Source organism: Tamandua tetradactyla, chromosome 5 (genome assembly GCF_023851605.1).
Source record: "Tamandua tetradactyla isolate mTamTet1 chromosome 5, mTamTet1.pri, whole genome shotgun sequence".
Lineage (NCBI taxonomy): Eukaryota > Metazoa > Chordata > Mammalia > Pilosa > Myrmecophagidae > Tamandua > Tamandua tetradactyla.
In genome coordinates, this window is record NC_135331.1 from 84,563,555 (window position 1) to 84,586,122 (window position 22,568).

A 22,568-nucleotide genomic window follows, 5' to 3' on the forward strand; every position below is an offset into this window, starting at 1 on the left:
TAAAATCCTGCCTTTCCTGTTCACTTTCTTTAAAACTTTTTTTCTTGTTCCTGAGAATGTGCATATATTTTTATTGCAGCACAAATTGCCCCATGTTGTGATTTCTGATCATTTCTCTTAGTCTTATATCCACCCCAGGGTTAGTTCAAATGATCATATGCAATTTAATTCAGTTTCACAGATATTTACTTCTTTTTTATACCCCAGTGCCTTATATTTTTTAGTTTTGAGCGCCCTGTCTTCACTAGACTGGGTACTAAAGGCAGGGTCTGCGTGTTTTGTGAAGCTGCATGAAATGCCTTGCCCGAACACCTACAGGCATTAAGCAAGGGACAAAGCAAGAGATGGCTTGATTTCTAATAAAGTGTTTTCCAGTGGACCAAGATACCGTTTCCCTAATTCTCAGGCGAAACGTTAAGGAATGGGACTAGGCCAATGTATGGCCAATTACTATTACTCCTTAGTTTTCTCCATCTCGCCCCCTACCCCAGGTTTAAAGATCGGGAGCTCAGCTACCGTACCGATCGATTCCACGAGCCTTTGGCCGCTAATAAGGCTCGGCGCACAGCCCACCAAGTTCTGAAGCGCCTGGTGGGTCGCTGCCCTCCTGGACCGCCCATTTCTGCCGTTTCTCTGTTGCGCGTGCGCATGCCGCTCTTGAATGCTTCACCACCACCACTACCAATGCCCTTCCACACACGTAGTGACGCTTCTTCCGCCAAGTTTCTGTCACATGATGGCGGAAGTAGTCTGGCAGCGCCTGCGCTCTGACGCAGCTGGTGCGGGGAAAGAAGGAACTACAGAAGTCGTCACACCCGGAAGCGGAGAACCGGAAGTGGGGTTGGACAGGTTATCCCCGGGGGTGGGGAAGTGGAGGCCCAGGAGGAGGGGAAATAAAGAAGGCAGAGGATTCTGGCTACTACTCTGAATCCGATACCGATTCTCTTTAGACCCCAGAGATTCAGAATAAGAGAAGGGTGTCTTGTACCCCTTCCATCCCTCCTCCCTCTCCTTAGCCTTAGCGATGGCTGAGGCAGGGGCCGGGCTGAGTGAGACCGTCACTGAGACAACGGTTACCGTGACAACTGAGCCCGTGAGAAAGGCGGGGAGTGGGGGGAGCGGTGCTGATTAGGGGTCTGGGAGATAATCGGGAAGGAGGGAATAGGTGTCGGAGAGTTGCTCCAGGGGCTGGCCCTGGGGATATGGGATGAGTGGGATTGAAGGACTGGAGTTGGGAGAATCGCAAGGTATTGGGTATATTTGAAGTGACAGTGCAGGAGGTTAATCAAGGGACACGTAATAAGGGGTTAGAGTTAGAATATAGGTGACGCTGCTTTGGAGGGACGGTAGTGTATAAGTATAAAGGAATAGGAAATGGAGGGTTAAAGCAAGGGAGGTGCTGGGGATGGGGGTTGGGTTAGGGCTGGGTGGAGTCTAAGAAACTCTGGATGGAGGCCAGTTGTGGGGGAATTTGACCTGAAGCATACTTATCAAATATTTGTTGAGTGAATGAATGTAAAAGGAAGTGGAAGAAATGAGGGAACAGAGAAAAGGAGATGATAATATTTTGAGAAGTTGGGTAGGAGAGATAGATATAAGATGGACAAACAAGTAGTATTTTTGCAAAAGCAGAGATTAAGGTGCTCTCAAAGAAAGAAGGTGGCATTGGGCACAATAAACTCTAGATTAATAAGAGTTTATAATTATCAGAGATGCCAGAATTTCAGGAAATAAATTGATAGGAAATGGGGAGTGCTGGACTTGAGAATGGGAGGTGAGAATGGAGGTCTTTACTTAAAGCGGAGAAGAATAAAAGGTCTGGAAAAAGAAAGGGAGATCAAAGATGAGGCATTGAAGACTAAAAAATTTTTTTCGTGTATTAATACCACCAAGAATGATTTGGGGAGGAAGACGGAAAGACAGCGAGGATTATATTTTCGTTTGAAGATTTGCTGGGACCTTCCCTAGGTTAGGAATTGTCTTCTCTGTACACTAGCTGTTATCAAGAACAGGAAATAGTGCTTTACTAATCCTCAGGGAACTCCCTGATGCCAGAGACCTGTTCTATTTTATTTTCTCCCAGCATTCGCCTTTTCTGGTATATGACTCTAGTACCAGAATGAACTGGGGAAGGGAGGCCCCTGGGAGGGTGTGGGAAAAATCAGTGGGAGTAGAATAGATAGGTAAGCCCATCCCTCTTAACTTTCTAGGAGAACCGAAGCCTAACCATCAAACTTCGGAAACGGAAGCCAGAGAAAAAGGTGGAATGGTCAAGCGACACTGTGGACAATGAGCATATGGGGCGCCGCTCATCAAAATGTGAGTAACTGTTGGCCCTCAATAACCCTGGGATCCTGGCTCCTCTCTGCAAATCTGCCTTCTCACATCCACTGGCTTCCCTGAGGCCCCCAGATGGTCACCATCCAGCCACTTTCTTGGTGGTTCTCTGACATCAAGGAGAGAAGGTTAAAATTAGAGGAAAAGAGATAGGGAGGAAGCTAGCAAAGGGATGTGCCAAGACCTGAAGGCAAGAAATGTCAGATGTGGGAGAAATAGGGCTTTGGAAAAGGAGAGTCCAGGGTAAGGGATTGGGTGGCTGAGTTCCAGGGAGCCTGGGGAAGCTGGATCCTGAAATGTAGGAAGAGGCGGTGGTATAAGTAGGAATTTTCAGAGATCCAGTGGGAATGGAGCAGACATGGTGCATTTTACTTTTCTCCCTTCCACTTCCAAATTTAGGCTGCTGTATTTACGAGAAACCTCGGGCCTTTGGCGAGAGCTCCACAGAGAGCGATGAGGAGGAAGAGGAGGGCTGTGGTCATGCACACTGTGTCCGTGGCCACCGCAAAGGACGGCGTCGTGCAACTCTGGGACTGACCCCTACCACCCCTCCCCAGCCTCCTGACCCGTCCCAGCCCCCTCCAGGACCAATGCAGCACTAAATTCCTTTCTTCCCCACTATTCCTGTGTCTGTCTGGCCCTGAATGTATTCATGTGGCTACTTGGGGATTAAACCCATGGTTTGATCTCTTCTCCAGTCCCCTCTTTCCCTCTCCTCTGCCTGATAGAAGATAGAAAGGGGGGTGGACAGAAAACCTGGAATTCTTCTTGCTGCTATACCAGAACCCAGGTTTCTGGGTTCCTTTGGCTCTCATTTCTCCTCCCAATATCCATCTTTCCCTCTTAAGAGATCTAGACATCTTGGTCCCATTCCCTTCCCTTCGTTCTCACTGCCAAACTACCTGTCCTGGGATCCAGTTATCTCAGCCCCTTGCATTGTCTACTTGAGTCCCAAATATTAGGTTTCTAACAGCCCCGGCTTTCACTGCCAGAGTCCCAGTCAGATTCCAGGCAATCTTGCTCCAGCTGTGCTTTAATGCTGTTTAGAGCTCTTCCACTAATTTTTTTTTTCTTTTTTTACATAATCCTGATTCTTATTCCTGTGGGCTGTGAGAACTTTGGAAGACCTCAAGGCTCCTAGCCCTTCGTCTCCTTCCCTGCCCACTCCCCTCATGCACTAGGAAGGAGTTAGGAGAGGTCTTTGTCATCCTCACCTCTAATGGAAAATGGAGCAGGAAATAGTCATGTCCTCTCTCCACACCCTTCTTCTGTGATCTAGATTTCTGACAAAGTTGTCTTTGAACACTGGTCAATTAGAGTCAACTGTCTCCGAAGGCTTTGGTCTTTTAGCTTCTGAGACAGATCCTATATAGTCCTAGGGGTATGAGTCCCCAGGGGGTGGAAGGAAAATAGAGGGAGCAAAGAGATGGGGATGTATACCTACACTCTTCTCTCTTTCTTGTAAGGTTTTGATACCTCTGCCAACCCAGATGTTCAGCTCTCTTGGCCCTCCGAACACCGTGCTGGGATTCGGGTACCTGTCATTTCCCAGGCCTCTTGTCATGCGGTTACAAAGATCAGTCAAATCCGTACCACCCTAAGATCTCATTTATTGCCACAGATGCACAAAATAAATAACCCAACATCACAAACTGTGTTAAATATGGGCCCATTTATACATATAGGGAAAGATAAGAGACTATGTACAAGGTTGTTTTGGGATTTCTGGGCAGTTCCCAGGTACAGGAGAGAAGAGGTAGCACCTTTGGTTACACTGTGTGAGTATGCTCAAGGAGAAGTTTTAAGAAGGGTTCTTAATGGATAAAGGCTGTGACCATAGCAGTCACAGAGGGAGTAGGATGCAACTGGTCCACCAATCCAGAAAAATAAAGTGGTACGCTTCCTAGTGGGCCCTGAGATCCAGGCCAGCCTCTTGATTTTTAGGAGGAGACTCTTGTCTGGGAGGAAACTCAAAATAGAGAGGAAAGGGAGCCCAAGCCTTACAGCTGTCAAGAAGGCACTGGGCCTTGCTTCAGTACTAAGAGGTGGAGTGGAATATCAGGACATTCGTGTAGTAAACATGGGCCCTTTATCAATATTGAAGGGGTAGGGCCTCTTGCCTAATTCAGACCAGGACTAGAAAAGGATAGAAGGGAGGTAATCTGGGGAATACTGGGTTACAGTCAAGAAAGAGAGAGAGGTGGGGTTGGATTTGGCTTTGGGAGTGGATGTAGAAACTTGGATGCTAGTTGAGGTGATTACTTTGGGGAGAAGAGACAATATGGGTGGACAGGGGCGGTCCTCAGTGCTCTGGCAGTGGATGTGCGCACATGATTCCTGGAAGGAGCGGGATATCCGTGTCCAAGAGGATGCAGCCTCACGGTAGCTGGGTAGAAATGGGGTGGAGTGGGGATGACCCAGAGACTCAGCCTTCGGCTGGTACTATACGAAGCGGAGCGCGAGGGTCGCGGATGCAGAACAGTGGGAAGACGCGCTCCCCCAGGGGGCCAGGCGCCTGGAAGGCGAAGAGCAGGTCAAGCGATAGGCCGTCATAGAAGGCCACGCGGCCCCGCTCCCAGTCCAAGTCCACGCGGATGCGCCGCGGCGGAGGCCCAACACCGCCTAGCGGGGTGGGCTCCGGTGCTGTGAGTGCCCACAAGCGTCTGCCCCGGCCCTCGACAGCCCATACGGCCCCAGCGGGACACAGCCCTACGCGGCCCTTGCGTCGCACCGACTCTCCGGCTGCTCCCAGGGCGTAGCGGCTCTCCCCATCATCCTCATCCTCCCCAGAAGAGTCCCTGCAGCAGGTGGCATCTGCGGTCTCCACCTCCCAGCAGTGGCGGCCGGCTCGGAAGCCCTGCGCACCCAGCACCGCCGGGAGCTGGTCGAAGCGCGCGGGGCCGTCAGGGGGCGCGGGCGTCCCCGGTGGGGCTAGTTTGACGCTGCGGCGGTCGGCAGAGATGAGGAGGCGGCGGTGCGCAGTGCCAGGGTCCAGGGTAAGGTCGGCTGGAGAGGAGAAGGCAGGGGGTGGACCGAGTGAGAGTGACTTCCGAGTCAGGCGGCATGGGGCAGAGAACATGCGGTGGAGCGCATTTAGAAGCTAAGGGTGCTGAAAAGGCTCCACAACAGCTCCAAAGACGGCTGCAGGGCCAGAGAGGTGAAAGCAGCGTGAAAATAAGGCCTGGACAAGATCCACCTGCACAATGTTGGGCCACTGACTTCCTTAGAATTGATCTCGGGTACCTGCCCTGATGGCCCAGGGCAGGTGGCACAATACCACAGCAAATGGGAGGTTTTGAGTTGCGGGGAGGGAGGGTGAGGCTGCCAGGACTTCTAAAGAGGTGTAAGGACAGATATCTCAGGTGGGGTGTGGGAGGTGGGTCAGCAGAATGGGGACAGTGGGTCTAAAAGACTAATTGATACCTGATAATGGAATCCCAAATGGCAAAGAGGAGGGCAAGCACGGAAACCCAGGATATCCTGAGAAACCAGCCCCCTCACCCACAGAAATAGGTGGGAGTATAGAGATATATCTCTATAGGGAGGGTGGAGCAGAGAAGGTGGCAATAACCAAAGGGACCAGAAAAAATTTCTATTGGCCTGTATGTATTGGGTACTTTTCAGAAAAGATTTCTGAATTAAAGGTGCTAGAAGCAATCTGGGTTGGTTGGATGGTGGGTGACCACAAAGGTGGATCATCTTTTCGAGGCAGTTTAAATGGTGGAGTGCAGCCTTGGGAGTGAGGGAGGAAGGAACTCTGCAGAGAAGGGCCAGGGTTCCACAGCCAGGGGGATGCAGGAGTCCTGGCGCCCTTCTGGAGAGGCATGATAAGAGGCATGGAGGCAGAGATTCCTGAGAGGCAGCTGACCTCCTGGAGTCTGTTGGGTGAGTGTATGAAAAAGGAAGGAGGGTTAAATGGATGGCATATGAGGAATTGAGGTTAGACATCAAAAAAGGACTTGATCATCTTTGGGAGATAAGAGGGAGCAAACCAGTTCCCTCCCTTCCTCCCTCCTTACCCGTCTGTCTATGAAGCATGTTTTTGGCCACTGGGTAATCTTCAGGGAGAACCTCCTCTGTGTTAGACGAGTTGGGCATTGGGGCATCAAATCTGGGCAGTTGAGGGAGAAGTGTCAGGAAGTCAGTAGACCCTTCTCTGCCCTGTGATGCCCCCCACCACACCCTCACATCTCTTTAGTAGAAGGGGTGAGGCCAAACCCACAGAGCCTGCCTATAGGAGTGCATTGGGCCCAGTGGGAATGTGACAGATGTGGGGACGCATAGTGAAAAGAAGGAATAGTAAAAGAACTCACCGTCTCCATGTCTTCTTCATATCCTGGGGTGGGCAGAAAACATGGATGTGAGCTTCTTCACACTGTGGAGAGCCCGCTCCCTCCTGCCCCCTCTCCAGGCGAACTTAGTATGCCCCTCTCCACCTCTCAGAGTGAGCTCACCTCTTTATCTCCCTCCTCCCATGATCCTTTTCCCCCCTTTCCTGATTGTTTCTTCCTTATCAGCCCTCTCTCATCATCATCCTAATCCCACCCTCTCTGTCATCTTCTTTGGGGTTTCATTTGGTTTCTTGTCCTCTGACTCCTTGCTGCCTCCCCAGACTCATCCTCTGTATTTTTTTAGTGGCCCCTCCACCTTCCTGAGTTTATCACAAACACCATCCTTCCCTACGTCAACTACATACACCAAACACACACCCAGAGCCCTCGGGCTAAGCTGTAAACTGGCCAAAGAGTTGGTATATAAAAGCTTTATAATAAAGCTGCTTCTCCTCTTGTCATAAAAGCCTAGCGGCGTTTATTGGACCTTTTGGTTTGTGTCTTTACCCTGGCCAGGTTAGTGGCCAGAATTGTCAGAGGCCCAGCAGATCCACAGAGTGCTGTGGGAGCCTGGATAGGAGGCAGGATGCTTCCTTCCCACCCGCAATAGGAGGAACCCACCTTCCCCACCTCACTGTTCAAGAGCGTGCCAGTCAGGTGGAGAAGGGGGAGGCAAGACGATTTGCCTAATGATGCCAATTACACCTAGACTAATTAGGTATGTGGAGACATCAAAGGACTGAAGCTAGACCAGCTCAAGCTGCTGGGGAGAAGCCAGTACAGAATCTGGACGCCCGGGGGTCGGGCAAGGGAATGAAGTTGAATGGCTGGCGGTCGCCAGGGTGGGTGGGGGAGGGAGCTTTTAGGGCTGGGATTGGAGAGGAGCCAGAGGCCTGGATGGCTGCTCTTCTGGACTTCGCCTCCACCCACCGCTGCCCCGGCCTGGGGCCCTGGGAGGAGCCTAGGATAACAATAACAAACAACTCTTGGTTCAACTCGGGACAGAGCCTGAGGACCAGCCCGGAGAAGCCCCTGTGGCGTTTGGACCTGCTTCTCCCGTCCCCTCCTCTCTTCTTCACTCAGTCCTTTCATTCTTCGCCCCTCCACCCCAGCTTCCTTTCCGATCTCCCTCCCCACCACGGCCTACAGTTCCCCTTCCCCTACATTAGTTCTGAAACACACACACAAACTCCATTTCCCCCTGCTCCCTCTAGCCTCATTCTGCTCTCCACACTCGCCCTCCAGCTCCTCCCTCCTCTCTGCCAGCTCTCTTCCCCCCTAGGCGCGAAGCAGCAGGCCAGTGCATCCTCTCCCAGTTCCTGCGCTGTTCGCAGAGGTTCCAGGGGACCCCTCGCGTTCTGTCCACCACCCCAGTTCTTACTCTTTCTTCCCAACCGCTTCACTCCAGCTCTTCTCACAAGACCCAGGCATCCGTCCATCTCTCTCCTGACCCCTTCCATCTTGGGGACCCAGGCTCAGTTTCCCGCCCCCTCATCCTTTGCCCTCCTCTCCCCAACTCCATCCCTTGCTTAAGATTCCATAAGGGACCTGGCTCCGGAGGTCCCTTCCCCCGCTTGCCCTGGGAATCATGGATTCGCCCCCTCAACCCATAGCCCCGGATCCGCGGGGCGCACCCACCCGTGCCTCACCTCTGCGTACAAGTCCAGACAGCCCATGGTGGGGATACGGCCGCCTCGGCGTTTCCACGTGCGGGCCCCAGGCTCGGCCAGCTTCTCCCGCAGCCCGCGACTAATTCGCACCTCCACCGCCAGCCTCACATTAGACCTCAGGCTGCGGCGGGGGCACTGCAGACCGCAGCAGGGGCAAGCGGTGGGGGGCGCCTCGGTGCCGGGAGCCGGTGGAGTCCCCCAGAGGCGGGCCAGGCACGCGCGGCAGAAGCTGTGCTCACACGCCAGGAGCACCGGGTCCTCGAAGGGGCCCCCACACAGCGGACACGTCGCCAGCTGCTCCAGACGCTCCACCAGCCCTGGGCCCAGCTCCGACGTCTCCATGGGGAGCCAGGGTCCAGGTACCACCCCTTCCACAACCACCGCGACCGCCTTCGAGGGCGCAGACGGCGGACTACCCCTGCTGCTTGCTGAATCGATATCCCTCTCTCCGTCTCCCGCATTAACTTTCTGCCCCTCTACTGGTATTGCGTCTCCCTTCTTGCAGAATCTCATTCTCCGTAGATCTCCCCACCTCATCGGGTTTTATAGGGAGGGAGGAGGCCTCCGCTGGAGGTAAACATTCGGCCCTTGCGTAACACCCCATCTGGTTCTCCCGCTTCTTTAGTTTGGTTTGGGCAAGAGGGTGGGGAAAAAAGGACACCCAGGTTCTCGTGTCGAGCAGGTGGTCACCAGAGGGCGCAATGGGGGCAAGAAAATTTGTGGGGAGGATAGACCCCTGCAACCCCTGAAGAGCTGGGATCTCACTTCCCCCTTGGCCTGTGGGGTGCAGGTGGGCAGGGTGTCCAGGCTCGTTCTTGGCATGTGTGCCCACATCGCCCGGGTGTGAGTCATCCCAGGCGGCTGGCACACCTACTGCTGGCGGTACTGAGCCGGAAACACCGATCCTGGTTTGTGTGGCCTTGGCAGGCCTCTGGGTGCTGGTGTATGGCTGTAATTCCTAGCTCCTCTCTCCTCTCTTCCTGCCTTACCTATTTTGGGCTTAAGGACACTCTGAAGCTATGGGGTGGGGAAGCAGGTGCCCACACTCCTGCCTCCGGCAGCCGGGGCTGGGCTCTCTCAGCTCTGCACCTGGCTGGCTCCCAGGGCCTCTCCTTACTTTCTTCCTACGTCTCTCTTTCTGGGTCTTTCTTTATTTTTCCATCTATTTTCATTTCCATTTTTTTTCTGTTCCTCCTTCTGTAGGATGGACCCAAGGGTTTTCATATTTCAACTCTTTTAGTCCACTGAGACCAGAGAACTGGAAATACCCAAGTTTACACAGCAAGGGAATGACCAGAAGTAGATCCATAACCGGAACCTTCCAACTTGTTCCTTTCTGTGACCCTATTCTGCCTCTTTTCTGTTCCAGATCTCTGGAACTCTCCTTCTACTTTCTAATTCTATTCTGATCTTTCCTTGTGCCTTTTTCCCCACTTCCATCTCTCTGTCTCTCTCCTCCCCCCCTTTACTTCCCCTCCTTCCTCCTCTTCCTTCCTCTTGCCTTGTCTTCTTGGTTCCTCTGTCTCTCTCATGCCAGGCATTTATATCTGGATACTGTTGGGGGTTTGTAAATAAGTAAACATCCAGGCATCTGCAACTGAGATCACACATCCTGCTGTGCAAACATGTTTGCATCCACCAATGTACAAATGCCCAGACCTGTGGAAACTTACAGACAGATGCACTCACAGAATGCAGACATCTCAGATACGCCTGAATAGTTTCATGTACACTGGATATCACTGGAACAGACACCCAGTATTATTTAAGGAGTGATGAACATACTCAAAGAAAACACGCAAAGAGACACTGTACTCTGTTATTAGTTTTACTGTCAATAAGAACAACAATAAAACATAGTAAGTCTCTATTAGACAGCAGCACTTTGTTAGGCTTCCCCTCCAGGCATTTATCCTACCCCCACCCCCTGCCATAGTTATCAGACAGACACTCAAATATGACATCTTGATAAATAATCCTGCACAAACACATGTCCATTCATCTTGGATCAAATCTCCCAGATCAATGCTCATAAAATACACATCTATCCAAGTAAAAGACTGTAGATATGACTAAAATCCATTTTATGAAAGATGGGAAGAATAATGCCCTTAACCCCAAAAGATATCCATATTCTAATTCCTAGAACCTGTAAATATGATAATTTACGTGGCAAAGGGGGATTAAAGTTGCTAATTAACCGACCTTAAAGTATGGAGAGTATTCCGAATTATCCAGGTGGGCCCATTGCAATCACGAGGGTTCTTAAAAGTGGTTGGGGTGATGGGAAAGTTTTGGTAATGGATTATGGGGATGGTAGCACAACCTTGTGAAATTAACACCACTGAATTATATACTTGAAAGCAGTTAAATTGGGAGATGTTATTTTGCATATATGCTACCGCAATAAAAAATTTTTGAACCAAAAGGGTGTCACAGATTACTAATTACAGAGGGGAAAATGTGCCTTTAAAATGGAGAGAGAGAGAGAGCAGTTACTGCCTTAACCAGGTCCTACCCAGCATCACTTAGTGGATGGTGTTGTACAAAGTTCACAATGCCAAAAACTTAATCTGCAGCTAATTAACCTCGGCGTCTAGCTTCCACTTTAAAGGAAATACAAGGGACAGAGGAACATGTTAAACAACACGCTGGGAAAACAATCAGATGTATAGGATGTGGCCAGGACTCCTCAAAAAGTCAGTGTCATTGTGGTAGATTGCATTGTGTATGTCATTTTAGACGTGCTCTTAATCTTAGTCTCAGTTCCTGTGGGTGAGTACATTGTAAATAAAATCTCGTGAGGATGTTATTTTTAGTTAAGCTGTGGCCCAACCAAATGAGGATAGGTCTTAATCTGGATTATTGGAGGCTTTATAAAGACAAAGAAACTGGAAGCCAGCGTCAGAGAAAGCCACATGGAGAAGCCAGATCCTGGAAGTCAGTGGGAACCTAGAAGAGAAAAGAGAGGATATCACCACATGATGGGAAAGCCCAGGAACACAAGGGTTGCTGGCCAGCCAAGACACTACCAATCCCTAGAGGAAGAAAGCCTCCTATCCCCTATAATGTGAGATAATACATTCCTCTTGTTCAAGCCAACACACTGTATGGTATTTGCCATATCAGCTCTGGCAAACTTAGGGAGTCATGAAGGAAAGAAAAATGGCAGGGGGCAGGGGGCTTGCCTATATTTTAAAAGACTGCAGATGGAATGTAAAAAGGTGTAGCCACTAGGAAAAGTAATTGAGTTGCTTTTAACAAAACGACACATGCACTTACTACAGAGCCCAACAAACACACTCTTGGACCTTTATCCCAGAGAATTAAAGATTTATGCTTAAACAAGGATATGAACATGAATGTTCAGAGCAGCCTTATTTGTAGTAGCAAAATACTAGAAACAATCAGGGTGGGCCACAGTGGCTCAGCAAGCAGAGTTCTCACCTGCCATGCCAGAGACCTGGGTTTGATTCCCGGTGCCTGCCCCTTCAAATAAAAAAAGTACTGAATAAAATATTAGATGCAACCAAATGTTCTTCAGTGGGTGAATTCTTGAACAAACTTTGGTTCATCCATACGATTGAATACTACTCAGCAATAAAAGAAGAATGAACTATGAATACATGCAACAACCTGAACGGACCTCAAGGACATTATGTTTGGTGAAAAAAGTCAATCTCAAAAAATCACATACTGCATGATTCCACTTACATAAAACTATAGAAAATGCAAACTAATCTATAGTGATAGAAAGCAGATTAGTGAATGTTTAATAATGAAGGGGGGGATGAAAAAGGGACCCTGGGAAACTTTTTTCTTAACTTTTAATTTTGGAATAATTTTAAATTTAGAAGAAAGTTGCAAAACTAATATAGACAGTATAAGAAGAAGTCCAAAATTCCATCACCTTCCCAGATACACAGATTCAACCAGGAGACTTTGCGGGTGGCACATATGTTCAGTTTCTGGATTGTGGTGGTGGTTTCATGAGTACACAGACGTCAAAACTTATCAAATTGTACACTTTAAATATGTGCAGTTACTGGATGTCAATTATACCTCAATAAAGTTGTTTTTTTGTTTGTTTGTTTTTTAATAATAGTGGAAGATGGAAGCAGAAGAAAAGAACCAGAGATGGTAGCATGAGAAGGACAGGTCTGACATTGCTAGCTTTGAAGATGGAAGAAGGGGGCCATGAGCCAAAGAAAGTGGGCAGCACTAGAAGCTGCAAAAGCCAAGGGTACAGAATCTCCACTAGAGCTTTGAGAAGTAACCCAGCCCTGCCGACACTTTGATTTTAACCCAGTAAGGCCCATTTCAGACTTCTGGTCTACAGAACTATAAGACAATAAATTTGCGTCTTTGAGACTAAATTCGTAGTCCTTTTTTTATAGCAACAATTTCTCTCTGATTTCTGGCTCTCTAAGTCTATCTGTGCTTGTCTGTTTTTGTCCCTTCAAATTTGTCGTATTTTCTGGGTTTCCATGCCTCCAGTGGCTCTCTCATTGGTCTCCTCCTTTTTGTCTCTTTGTCTTTGGATTGCTTCATTTTCTTGTCTTCACCCCCGACTCCAAGGCCTCTTCAACAACGGGATCTTTCTGGATCTGAGGAAAATATGTCTGAGTGTCTTCAGGAACCAGATTTTGTCTCCACACCAAATGCCTTGTCATGGCCCTCAAGGTCTTATCAGTGGATTACAACCTTGGTTGCACATTAGAATCATCTGGGGAAATTTTTAATTCCTGACGCCTGGGCCACACCTCAAGCCAGTTAAACAGAATCTCTAGGGACAGGTTCCAGGCATCAGTGGTTTTAAAAGTTCTCCCAAGGAGGGAATCACTGTCTTAAATGATGTGGGGTGCAGGTGAACCTGCATATGGAAATTGCCACTATCTGAAGTGACCTATTCATCTATGTTTTTTTGGGGGGGCCTGTTTCCATTCAATGGAAAGTAAACTTTGTAGGAACAGACCCCATGCCTCTATGTCCCATGCTGCATTCTTGTACCTGGAAAGGTACCTGGTACACAACAGCTCTAAATAAATATATACCCAGTTATTGAACTACCCATCACTGATTGGGCAAAGCCAAGAGTCCTGTGACTTACTCTACTCAGATCTTCTAACTGCCAGACAAAGAAAGCCATGTCTTTTCAATCAACGTTTTCACAGATGCCAGGCACAGTGCTGGGAATGCTCAAGTGATATGTGGCATGGTGCTCAGTCTAGTTCAAGTAGCTCATGGTCTGGTTGTGATTTGCCTCCTATAACCAAATAAAGAGGATTCCTGCTAACAATGCTCTGGCTCAGCCCTTATGCCCTGATTACCATGAGTTCACACCTGATGGTTTTAGGATGCCGGTGTAGGGAAAAGGCAAAGAGAGGCTCTGCTAGGAAATGTCTCAAGACTTTCTCCCACCCTTGCCAGATTCCCTAATGACTCTACACTTGATCCTCTAATGGCCCCTTGAGTTCATGCTATCTCCAGAGAGTTGGAAGGGTGGAGGTGATTTTGTAAATGTGAATTGGTTTGGCATTGGTTGCTCCGGTTGACCATAACTGGATCCTGCTTCTCTGTTAGCATCCACATTTTCTCTTTCCTTAGTTTAAGTGCCTCTTACATAACCATCCCCATCCCTTTTCACTTCCTTCTGGGATGTCTGCTTGCCATGTTGTGGAATATTTAGCTCTATACCCATGTGTAGTATTGGGGAATGCTAAAGGTGGGACAGACCTTAGCTTATCCCTTCCTTTCTTTTTCTTCTCTTCCTTTTTCTTGTTTTTCTACTCTCCATTTCATTATCCTTCCATATATTTCTCCATATCAGTGTCCTTATCCTTTTAAATATCCTCAAGTCTTCAAGAGATTTTAAGGGGAAGGGGTAAGTATAAAGAGGTATTTGGGACTGATGACAAGAGAGCAGTGGTCCCTGCCCTTGGGGGCCATGGTAGGGTGGACAAAGTATATCCATCATTAACCAAATTTTGTCATTGCCAAATTATGAAGGTGCTCTGAGGGTGGAAGAATGGGTTGAAAGTTATGTTGGCAGATGGGGAGATGTGTGGAAATGATTTCAGGAAGGCTTCCTGGTAGAAGTAACCTATAAATGAAGGGAGAGTTGGGTTTAGTGGGAAAGACGTGAAAAAGTCTAAACAAAGAATGTGAAACCTCTTGGGGAAGAAAATTGGAAATGGGAAAAGAAGGCCCAGGAGGTAAGAAGCACAAATGAAGAAGATCACAATTCCTTCTTAATTCCCACTTGCTGTGTCTCCTCCTAAAGATTTTCCTCAACTTGGATTGCTTCCATAATAACTCATTTTTTAAAAAGACACTGCAGGACAGGCCAGGGTGGCTTAGCAGGCAGAGTTCTTGCCTGCCATGCCAGAGACCCAGGTTTGATTTCCGGTGTCTGCCGATGCAAAAAAAAATAAAATAAAAAGACACTGCAGTATACAATGTGCTTTAACATAACTGGAAGTTCTATTAGAGCAGGGTAACTTTCCTATGCAGCAGCCCCAAGAATTCTGTCTGGGTAAAATATCCCCTGATGGGGAGGGCAGTTTCAGGAGGGATGGACTTGAAGTGGAGATACAATAAGATTCATTCAGATTTCTGATCAATCTTGATGTTCAAAAACAACCTGTATTCTAGGGAAGTCATCTTCATCGTCCATTCTCTCATTTAACCTGATAGCTGTGGTCTCCAGTGTCCAGCCATTTTACAATGAAGACACTGAGATTCTAGCATGGTAATATATTTGACTGGGATGGAATAGTTAGCTAGAAACAGAGTCAGGAATGAAATTTAGAACTACTGGCTCCAAATTCTGTGCTCTTTCCCTTCAACATTATTTCCTTTCTTCTGAGACTTTCTCTTTTATATCCCACCTAGAAACCTTCCTCTTTCTTCTCTTTTAAAATCTCTGCTTAGGGCTAATGGTTTCCATGAGAGCTTATCTCTTCCTTCAAGTTCCTTCTGGATGCTCATTTCTCCTCTCTCCTAACAACCTCCTGACAATGCCACTAGTATCTCTTTGTTCACCCACTAAAATACCCCCTTGAACATTCATTGTTTGTTCTTTTCTTCTCAATGTGTTCTAGGCCTTCTTGTTCCCTAACCCCTTACCAGTTTCTTTTTAGGAGCTATGCATTCATTCATCCATTCAACAACTATTTATTAAGTACATCTATGTGCCACAAGCACTATTCTATGAGTTAGGACTATAGTAGGGAACAAGTCAGTCAAGGTCCCTTGTCCTCAGGCAATTTACATTCTATCGGGAAAGCGCAACAATAAACAAGTAAACAAATAGCTTAACAAGATAATCATAGATTGTGATAAGTGTTTTGAGACTACAAAATAGGCAACATAAGAAGAATTAACTGGAAGTGTTGTAGTTCTTTTAATAAGGTGTTAGGAAAGGCTTCACTGAGGAAGGAGTCAGTGGTGAGAAGAGTTGGGAGTTTCCCTGGCAGTGGGAAGAGTTGGAACAAAGGCCCTGAAAAGGGAAAGATCATGATGGAGTATGAGGTGTGGTGAGCATGGCTTGAAATGGAACTGGAGAGATACCAAGAGCTGGGCTGTGCAAGGCCCTAGGGTCCAGGATATGGAGCCAAGTTTGTTTAAAGAGCAGTGGTATGCCACTGCTTTCTGATCTTCATCATTCAGGAGTGCAAGAGAAGACTCCTTCCTGTCTCTTAGGTTCCAATTTCAACAAAAAAGGTATTAACTGAGTGCTTATTATATCCCCAGAGTTGAATTGGGAACCCAAGGATAACAAGGAATAATAAGAGCAAATGACAAGGGACATGTACAGGAATAACAGGATTTGATGGTGAGTAAAACAGACACTACCCTCAGACAGCTTAGAGTCTTTGTGCAAGAGAGGTATTGAACGATCACACTGAGTACACAAACGGTGATATGAAGGAAAGCACAGGGTGATGAGAATTGTATCAGGTAGTCCTCAGGGCAGGAATGTAGAACTGCTCTAGGTATTTAAGCAGCAAGGAATTTAATACAGGGAACTAGATGATAAAATCATTGAAAAGGCTGGAGAATTGGAAGTCAGGAGGTTCAAATAGGACTCTTGCCTTTAAGAGTCAGAAATGCTGTAGCTACTGCTAGCATAGCAGCCACTGCCCCACCTGTTCTACCTCTGTGGACATCTTCTGTCTGTTGGAACTTGTCTACCTACTCTGCTCTAGGAATATGGCCTTTGCCCCACTTCTTCCTTTCAAATCTCATACAAGTACATCTAATTGGCAGAACCTAATTCATATCCAGAATCCTACCTGCAAGGAATTCTGAGATATAGAGTTTTTTTTTTTTTTTAACTTTCCAACCTCTCCAAGTGAAAAGAAAATGAAGACAATACACATAACTAAGATTGAAAGATAAAAGAGAGATTTATACTAAATAAATAAGTCACTGTTATCTAAAATTCAAATTTAACTGGACGTTCTGTATTTTCATTTGCTAAATCTGACAATTGTTCACATATTCAGCCCAGAGACTGACAGCAGAGGATTTATTGTAAGATCTGAGAAATAAATGAATTCACCAGGCACAGAGAAGAGAGAAGGGCATTCCAGGCAGAGGGGACAACTTTGCAAAGACTAAGCAAAAATCAGACCCATTTAAGCAAAGCTGGAGCAAAGTGACCTGGGGGCTAAATATCGTGCAAGGTGAGGTTGGAAACTTAGTGTGCAGATCACATGGGGCCTTCAGTTTTGAATAGTGGAATGGGGAAGACCCAGCGCCACTAACACTGCAGTGGCTTCTCCCAGAATTGTGCGAGATGGTCCTCCTGAAGAGAGAAAATTATTACAATCGTTCGGTTGAGACATGATAAAGGTAGGAGCCAGAAGAGCTGGAAAGAACCAGGCCCATTTGAAGTATATTTTTGTGTAGAACTGACAGATATTTTGGAGTGGTCACTGGAGATGAGGAGAGAAAAGTCAGGGATGACTTCCTGGCTCCTGGAATGCACAATTGTGTTGATGTAAGTGCCATTACTAAAACAGCAATGCCCTTAAGAAGCTTTGGGTATTGGGATTGGATGACAAGACAGGAGGAAAGGACAAAGTGATCAGATATCTGGTATCAGTTGGAAAACAGTGCATAACTATTGCCTCTCCTTTATGCAGAATGTTCTCTAATGTGCACTTACCTGCCTGCTCATTCTCTCCTTTCCTCCTCCTTCCCTGCTTTCTCCTTCATCATTCTTTCTTTCTTATTCTCCTTTTTATTAAACAAAAATTTATTGTGAAAAATAACATACATGCAAAAAGGCAATAAATTCCAAAGCACACCACAACAAGTTATAGAACAGATTTCAGAGTTTAGTATGGGTTACAATTCCACAATTTTAGGTTTTTACTTCTAGCTGCTCTAAGACACTGGAGACTAAAAGAAGTATCAATATAATGATTCAAGAGTCATACTCATTTGTTAAATCCTACCTTCCCTGTTATACCTCCACTTTTTACTTTGATATATTCTAAAAATTATTTATATATATATATTCATATAGCTGTGTATTTTTTTAAATAAAAAATAACATATAAATAAGCAATAGATACCAAAGCACATCACAACAGTCAGTTGCAGAACAGATTTCAGAGTTTGGTATGGCTCATAATTTCACAATTTTAGGTTTTTACTTCCAGCTGGTCTAAGATACTGGAGACTAAAAGAAATACCAGTAAAATAATTCAGCAATCATACTCATTTGTTTAACCCTACCTACTATATATAACTCTACCATCACCTCTGATCTTTTTCCCACTCTTTAGGGGTATTTGGGCTATGCCCATTCTAACTTTTTCATATTGGAAGGCACTGTTGATAACATGGGATAGGAGGATGGAACTAGCTGATGTTCTGGAGAGGCTGGCCCCTCTGTATTTCAGGACTTATCTAGTCCTGGGACCCATCTGGGGTTGTTCTCTCCCTTCTTTTTCACCTGTCCTTTTACTAGACAAAATCAGAGGCTCAGCAAGTGAGATGGAATAGAGGAAGTTAGAAATGGGAAGGTTTCCCATGATTCTCTGGTCCACAGTTTCCTGGTGGACTTGTTAAAGCACTCAGCCTCCCTTCCTCGGACCCCAGGAAGAACTGAAACCAGGAGGAAGGAAAACACATACTGGAGCAGCTAAGGAGGCATTGGAGGAAGGAGCAGGCATCCTCTGCTGGCAGATGGGAAATTGGCTAGTTCAGACCCTTCATTTTTAAATTAAGGAAACTGGGGCCTACATAAGCAAATCAGTTTACCCATTCTGACCAAATTACACAGAAAATTGTATGATATGACTCCCTACGTGGAGTCCAAAACCATGATTTCAAGATATGACTCAACTTCTGTCAGTTCTGTGACTGTAAAGTGGAAATAATTATACTTCTATCAAAGAATTGTTTAAGGAATCAAATGAATCAATTTATATTTATTCACTCAACAAATATTTATTAAGTACCTACTATGTGTCAGATATTGTGCTGGTAACTAGGGAATGAGCAGAGAACAAAGCAGGCAACAATCTCTGCCTTATGGAAATTACCTTTTAATGGGGAGGAGAGACAATAAATAAGTTAAATGTCCAGTAGTTGCTAAAAAGTGACATACATCTGGGAAGGAAGATTAAGAGTGCTGGGTGGGGTTGACAGGGCTATAATTTCCATAAGGTGTTCAGGTGGGCCTCATCTAGAAGGTAATATCTGAGCCAAGACTTAAAGAACATGAGAGAAGTAGCCAGGTGCTCTCTGGGGGAAGAGTGGTTGAGATAGAGGGAAAGGCAGGGCGAAGGCCCTGTAGCAAAAGCTGCTCAATATGCTTGGGATTTGGCACCAAGGCCATGAGCTCAGAGCCGAGGGAGCTGGGCAGAGAGCAGCAGTAAGTTAGAAAAGTGGCAGGCCGGACTGAGCCTTGAGGCCATTGTAAGGACTTTGATACTGAGCAAAATGAGGGTGGTAGGTGATGGAGGTGGTGAGATGGGGCCAAATTTTTGACATGAGGTGATAGGGAGATTTTATGTACCCCCAGAAAAAGCCATGTTCTTTTAATCCATTCCCGTGGGTACAGACCTGTTTTTTCATTGTGTTATTTTATTGAGATGTGATGCACCCCATTCAAGGTGGGTCCTGATCCCCTTACTGGAGTCTTTTATAAGAGGACAAAGGACACACAGAAGAAAGCCTAGAGAGCTCAGAGATGCCCCGGAGAAGCTGCAAGACAAGGACACACCCACAGAGGCTGAGAGAAAGCAATGAAACCAGGAGAAAAGGAGTAGCAGATGCCAACCATATGCCTTCCCATGTGACAGAGGAATCTCAGATGCCAGCAGCCTTTCTTCAGAGAAGATATTGCATTGCTGATGTCTTAATTTAGACATTTTCACGGCCTCAGAACTGTACGTTTGTAAGCTAATAAATCTCCATTGTAAAAGCCAAGCCTTTTCTGGTATATTACTTTCTGGCAGCTTTAGCAAACCAAAACAGGAGCTGACAGGGTTTGCTGCTGAATTGGATGTGGAGTGCAAGCACAAAAGAGGAGTCAAGGAAGCACCAAGGGCCTGAGCACCTGGAAAGATGGGGCTGCCAGTGACTGAGAGGCATGGAGCTCGTTTGGGTGCGAAGGGTAGGAGTTCAATGTTGGACACGATAAACTGAGTTTCCTGTTAGACATACAACAGCTTTGTGAACTGTGCAGCCCTACATAAGCATATGTCACTATGAGTAGTGGCAGACCAAAAAGAACAAGAATAGTTCATTGGTTGCTTAACTACACCAGGAGATTGTGTACCATTCCAGTTACCCGCAAGGAAGAAACTAGGGCCTGTGCAGAATAAGTGGCTTGTGGCTTGCCTACCCAAGATCAAAGGCTGCAAGGGGCAACATCAGGGTTGGGTCTGAGTGCTTGTTTCCCCCACAACCTGTTAGAACCCAGTCTCCTGACTGCCAGGAACACAGAGACACAACGAGAGTGTCAGGGATGTGGACAATGAATCAGAGAACTCAAGTCAGAAACATGAAAGGATGCACGCGGCAGAGCAGGAAGACCTGGTGAGTGACCTAAAACACCCTAATGATCTGAGCTGAGAGAGAGCTCATGTGCCTCTCTGTTCTCGGTCCACATGACAGACTCTCCCTCCTTCCCCTTCCTTCCTCTTCCCCGGTGACCTGTCACCAAAACATCACTGGCATGCTGCTGGCACCCAGCCTGCCAATTAGTTCAGGAGCCTCTCCCTCTGGCTTCCTCCAGAGACAACAGATGCAAGCCCCATCCTCCTCCCCAGTGCACCCCTGCAGCCCTGCCCTGCCCTGCATCTCTGGCCAGGGCCATTGACTCAGTGGCTTCCTTTGCCAAGCTCCTCCTGGTACCCAGCATGACATCTCCTGCCCTTTTATCTGCTGATCTCGGAGTACCTTTGCGAGTCCTTGAAACCAATGCTTGGTGGCGGCTCGGTGTTCTCGCCCTGCTCCTCTGCCCACAGGGGCAGCCAGGACAGAGAGGGATTTCAGGGAATTAAACCCCTTTCCTTTTTTAAAGGAAAAGGAGCCCACAAAATCTCTTGGTATAGTTCTGAGGAAGCTGTGAAGATGTCTCCCCACCTAGGAAGAGAAAGGCAAAAACTGCAGAGAAACAGACATTGAAGAGGAATTAGGGGAGAACAAGATGAAGCAATTAGGGGAGAGCAAGATGAAGGGACCAAGTTAGAAGGGGAGGGAGGGTGAAACAGCAGCACTGGAAATGAGTGGGGGGGGCGGAGACAGGGTGGAGAGAGATAGTAAAGTTGTGAATGAGGTCAGAGAAGGGGTAATAATATGCTTACATTTCATTTTATTTCATCCTTGTGAAGCAGGCATTGCTACTCCCATTTTACGCATCAAGAAACTGAACCTCAGAGAGGTAAAGCGACTTGCATGAGATTATACGGCTGGTAGGAATTTAAATGCTGTACGTTGTCCTTTTATACGAAGCTGCTTCTGTATACGGCATATGAAATAGAAAAGAGAACGAGACTTTCAAGAAGTTGAAGCAGCCAACTTCAACTTAGTATATGGGCCAAGCAATATGCTAAGTACTGAAGAATTAGAGCAGTGGGTCTTCCAAAGGCTGAGCTCCTAGCTGGGGAGAAAGGGAGAGGTGCAAACAGGACTGGAGGCAGCCCAGAGGACAGAGACTTTCTCTGAGGGAGCGACACAGCCTGGGTCTGGGAGGAAGGGGCACAGGTGGTGGGGGGCGAGTGGGAGAGGGCCTTTCAGGCAGAAAGCCCACCGACATGAAGCAGCACAGTGCGTGGGAGAGCCCAAGTAGTGGAATGTGTTAGAAGAGGGCTCGGGGGAAACAATGTGGGGATGTGACGGTAACTAGAAGGGGGAGCTAAAGAAGCATGACGGAGAACAGCGACATTTAATTCATGTTCTATTAAAAACTACTGCACACACACACTTAAAAATGACTAATTTTATGTTTCACAGAGTCACCACACACCCACGTTTACCATTGCACAGCTATAGTAAAGGTCGAGGAGGGATCTTCCAGCTACAGTGTTATGGGGTAACGAGGGGCTTCTCCGCCATGTCGAGTTAATAGGAACTGAAGGGAAGTGAGGCAGGATTCCCTGAGCATTCGCATGCGCCAGATAACAGATTCAGTGCTTTCATATACATAATTTAATTTAATCCACATAGTGGTTAAAAAGAATGAGGAAGAACTATTTGGAACGACAGGAGAAGATCTCTAAGACCTATGGTTAAAAGAAAACAACCTAAGTGCTAACTATTGTGTGCTGTGAGTTAGGGAACAGGGAGGGCAAGAAGCAGGGCGGCCTGAGAGATGGAGGTGTGTGTGGAGAATGGCAGGCAGCTCATCCTGGGGAGGGTCTAGGGGGCACTGAAGAGGGTGGACAGGGCTGGAACTGAGACAGGGGTGGAGCTTGCCCTGCCAAGCTTGTCATCCGAGGTGGTTTGAGAGGGTTTTGAAGTGGGGAAGAAATCGACTCCAAGTAAAGATGTTATTGAGATCATGCCAGGTGCAGTTGGAGATGAATTAGAGGGGGTGAGGTTGGAGGAGTGAGGGAGACCAGTTAGGTGTGACAGACTATGAGAACTGGCCAAAGCTGTGACCACGGAAATGGAGAAGTGGAGGAAGGAAGTGCTGGAAACTGGTCTGAGGCAGGGTGTGGGGGGCAGATACTGACCAGGCTGGTGGGAAGGAAAAGAAACA

At 47.2% G+C, this 22,568-nt stretch overlaps 3 protein-coding genes and 1 long non-coding RNA gene across 6 annotated transcripts in view; 1 reads left to right on the top strand and 3 right to left on the bottom strand.

Moving 5' to 3' along the window:
* The window catches only part of ZFP57 (ZFP57 zinc finger protein), a 59,729-nt gene extending 58,488 nt beyond the window's left edge, over positions 1-1,241 (bottom strand). The window contains exon 1 of one of the 2 annotated variants that reach the window (XR_013175973.1): positions 522-714. The gene's annotated coding sequence lies outside the window, so the exon portion shown is untranslated. Of the gene's footprint in view, positions 1-521 lie in introns of both variants that reach the window. The other variant, XM_077161174.1, reaches the window with a different exon arrangement.
* Positions 726-3,989, top strand: PPP1R11 (protein phosphatase 1 regulatory inhibitor subunit 11). Of its 2 annotated transcripts, XM_077161184.1 has the most exons (4): positions 726-1,093; positions 2,211-2,319; positions 2,737-2,828; positions 3,804-3,989. In XM_077161184.1, exons 1-4 carry the CDS (start codon positions 1,025-1,027, stop codon positions 3,936-3,938), a joined length of 405 nt encoding a protein of 134 aa, XP_077017299.1. In that variant the 5' UTR covers positions 726-1,024; the 3' UTR covers positions 3,939-3,989. The 2 variants fall into 2 exon arrangements, with proteins under 2 accessions (XP_077017299.1, XP_077017300.1); XM_077161185.1 differs by having other exon boundaries at positions 738-1,093; positions 2,737-3,989.
* RNF39 (ring finger protein 39) lies at positions 3,928-9,138 on the bottom strand. The gene is made up of 4 exons (XM_077161181.1): positions 8,318-9,138; positions 6,651-6,673; positions 6,357-6,448; positions 3,928-5,343 (listed from the first exon to the last, which is right to left on the bottom strand). The coding sequence occupies exons 1-4, from the start codon at positions 8,873-8,875 to the stop codon at positions 4,763-4,765; spliced, it is 1,254 nt and encodes a 417-aa protein (XP_077017296.1). The 5' UTR covers positions 8,876-9,138; the 3' UTR covers positions 3,928-4,762.
* Positions 9,139-10,221: 1,083 nt separating this feature from the next.
* Positions 10,222-21,116, bottom strand: LOC143684317 (uncharacterized). The gene is made up of 3 exons (XR_013175983.1): positions 20,765-21,116; positions 17,514-17,584; positions 10,222-11,290 (listed from the first exon to the last, which is right to left on the bottom strand). It is a non-coding gene; the product is annotated as an uncharacterized LOC143684317 (long non-coding RNA).
* Between the last annotated feature and the right edge of the window lie 1,452 nt (positions 21,117-22,568).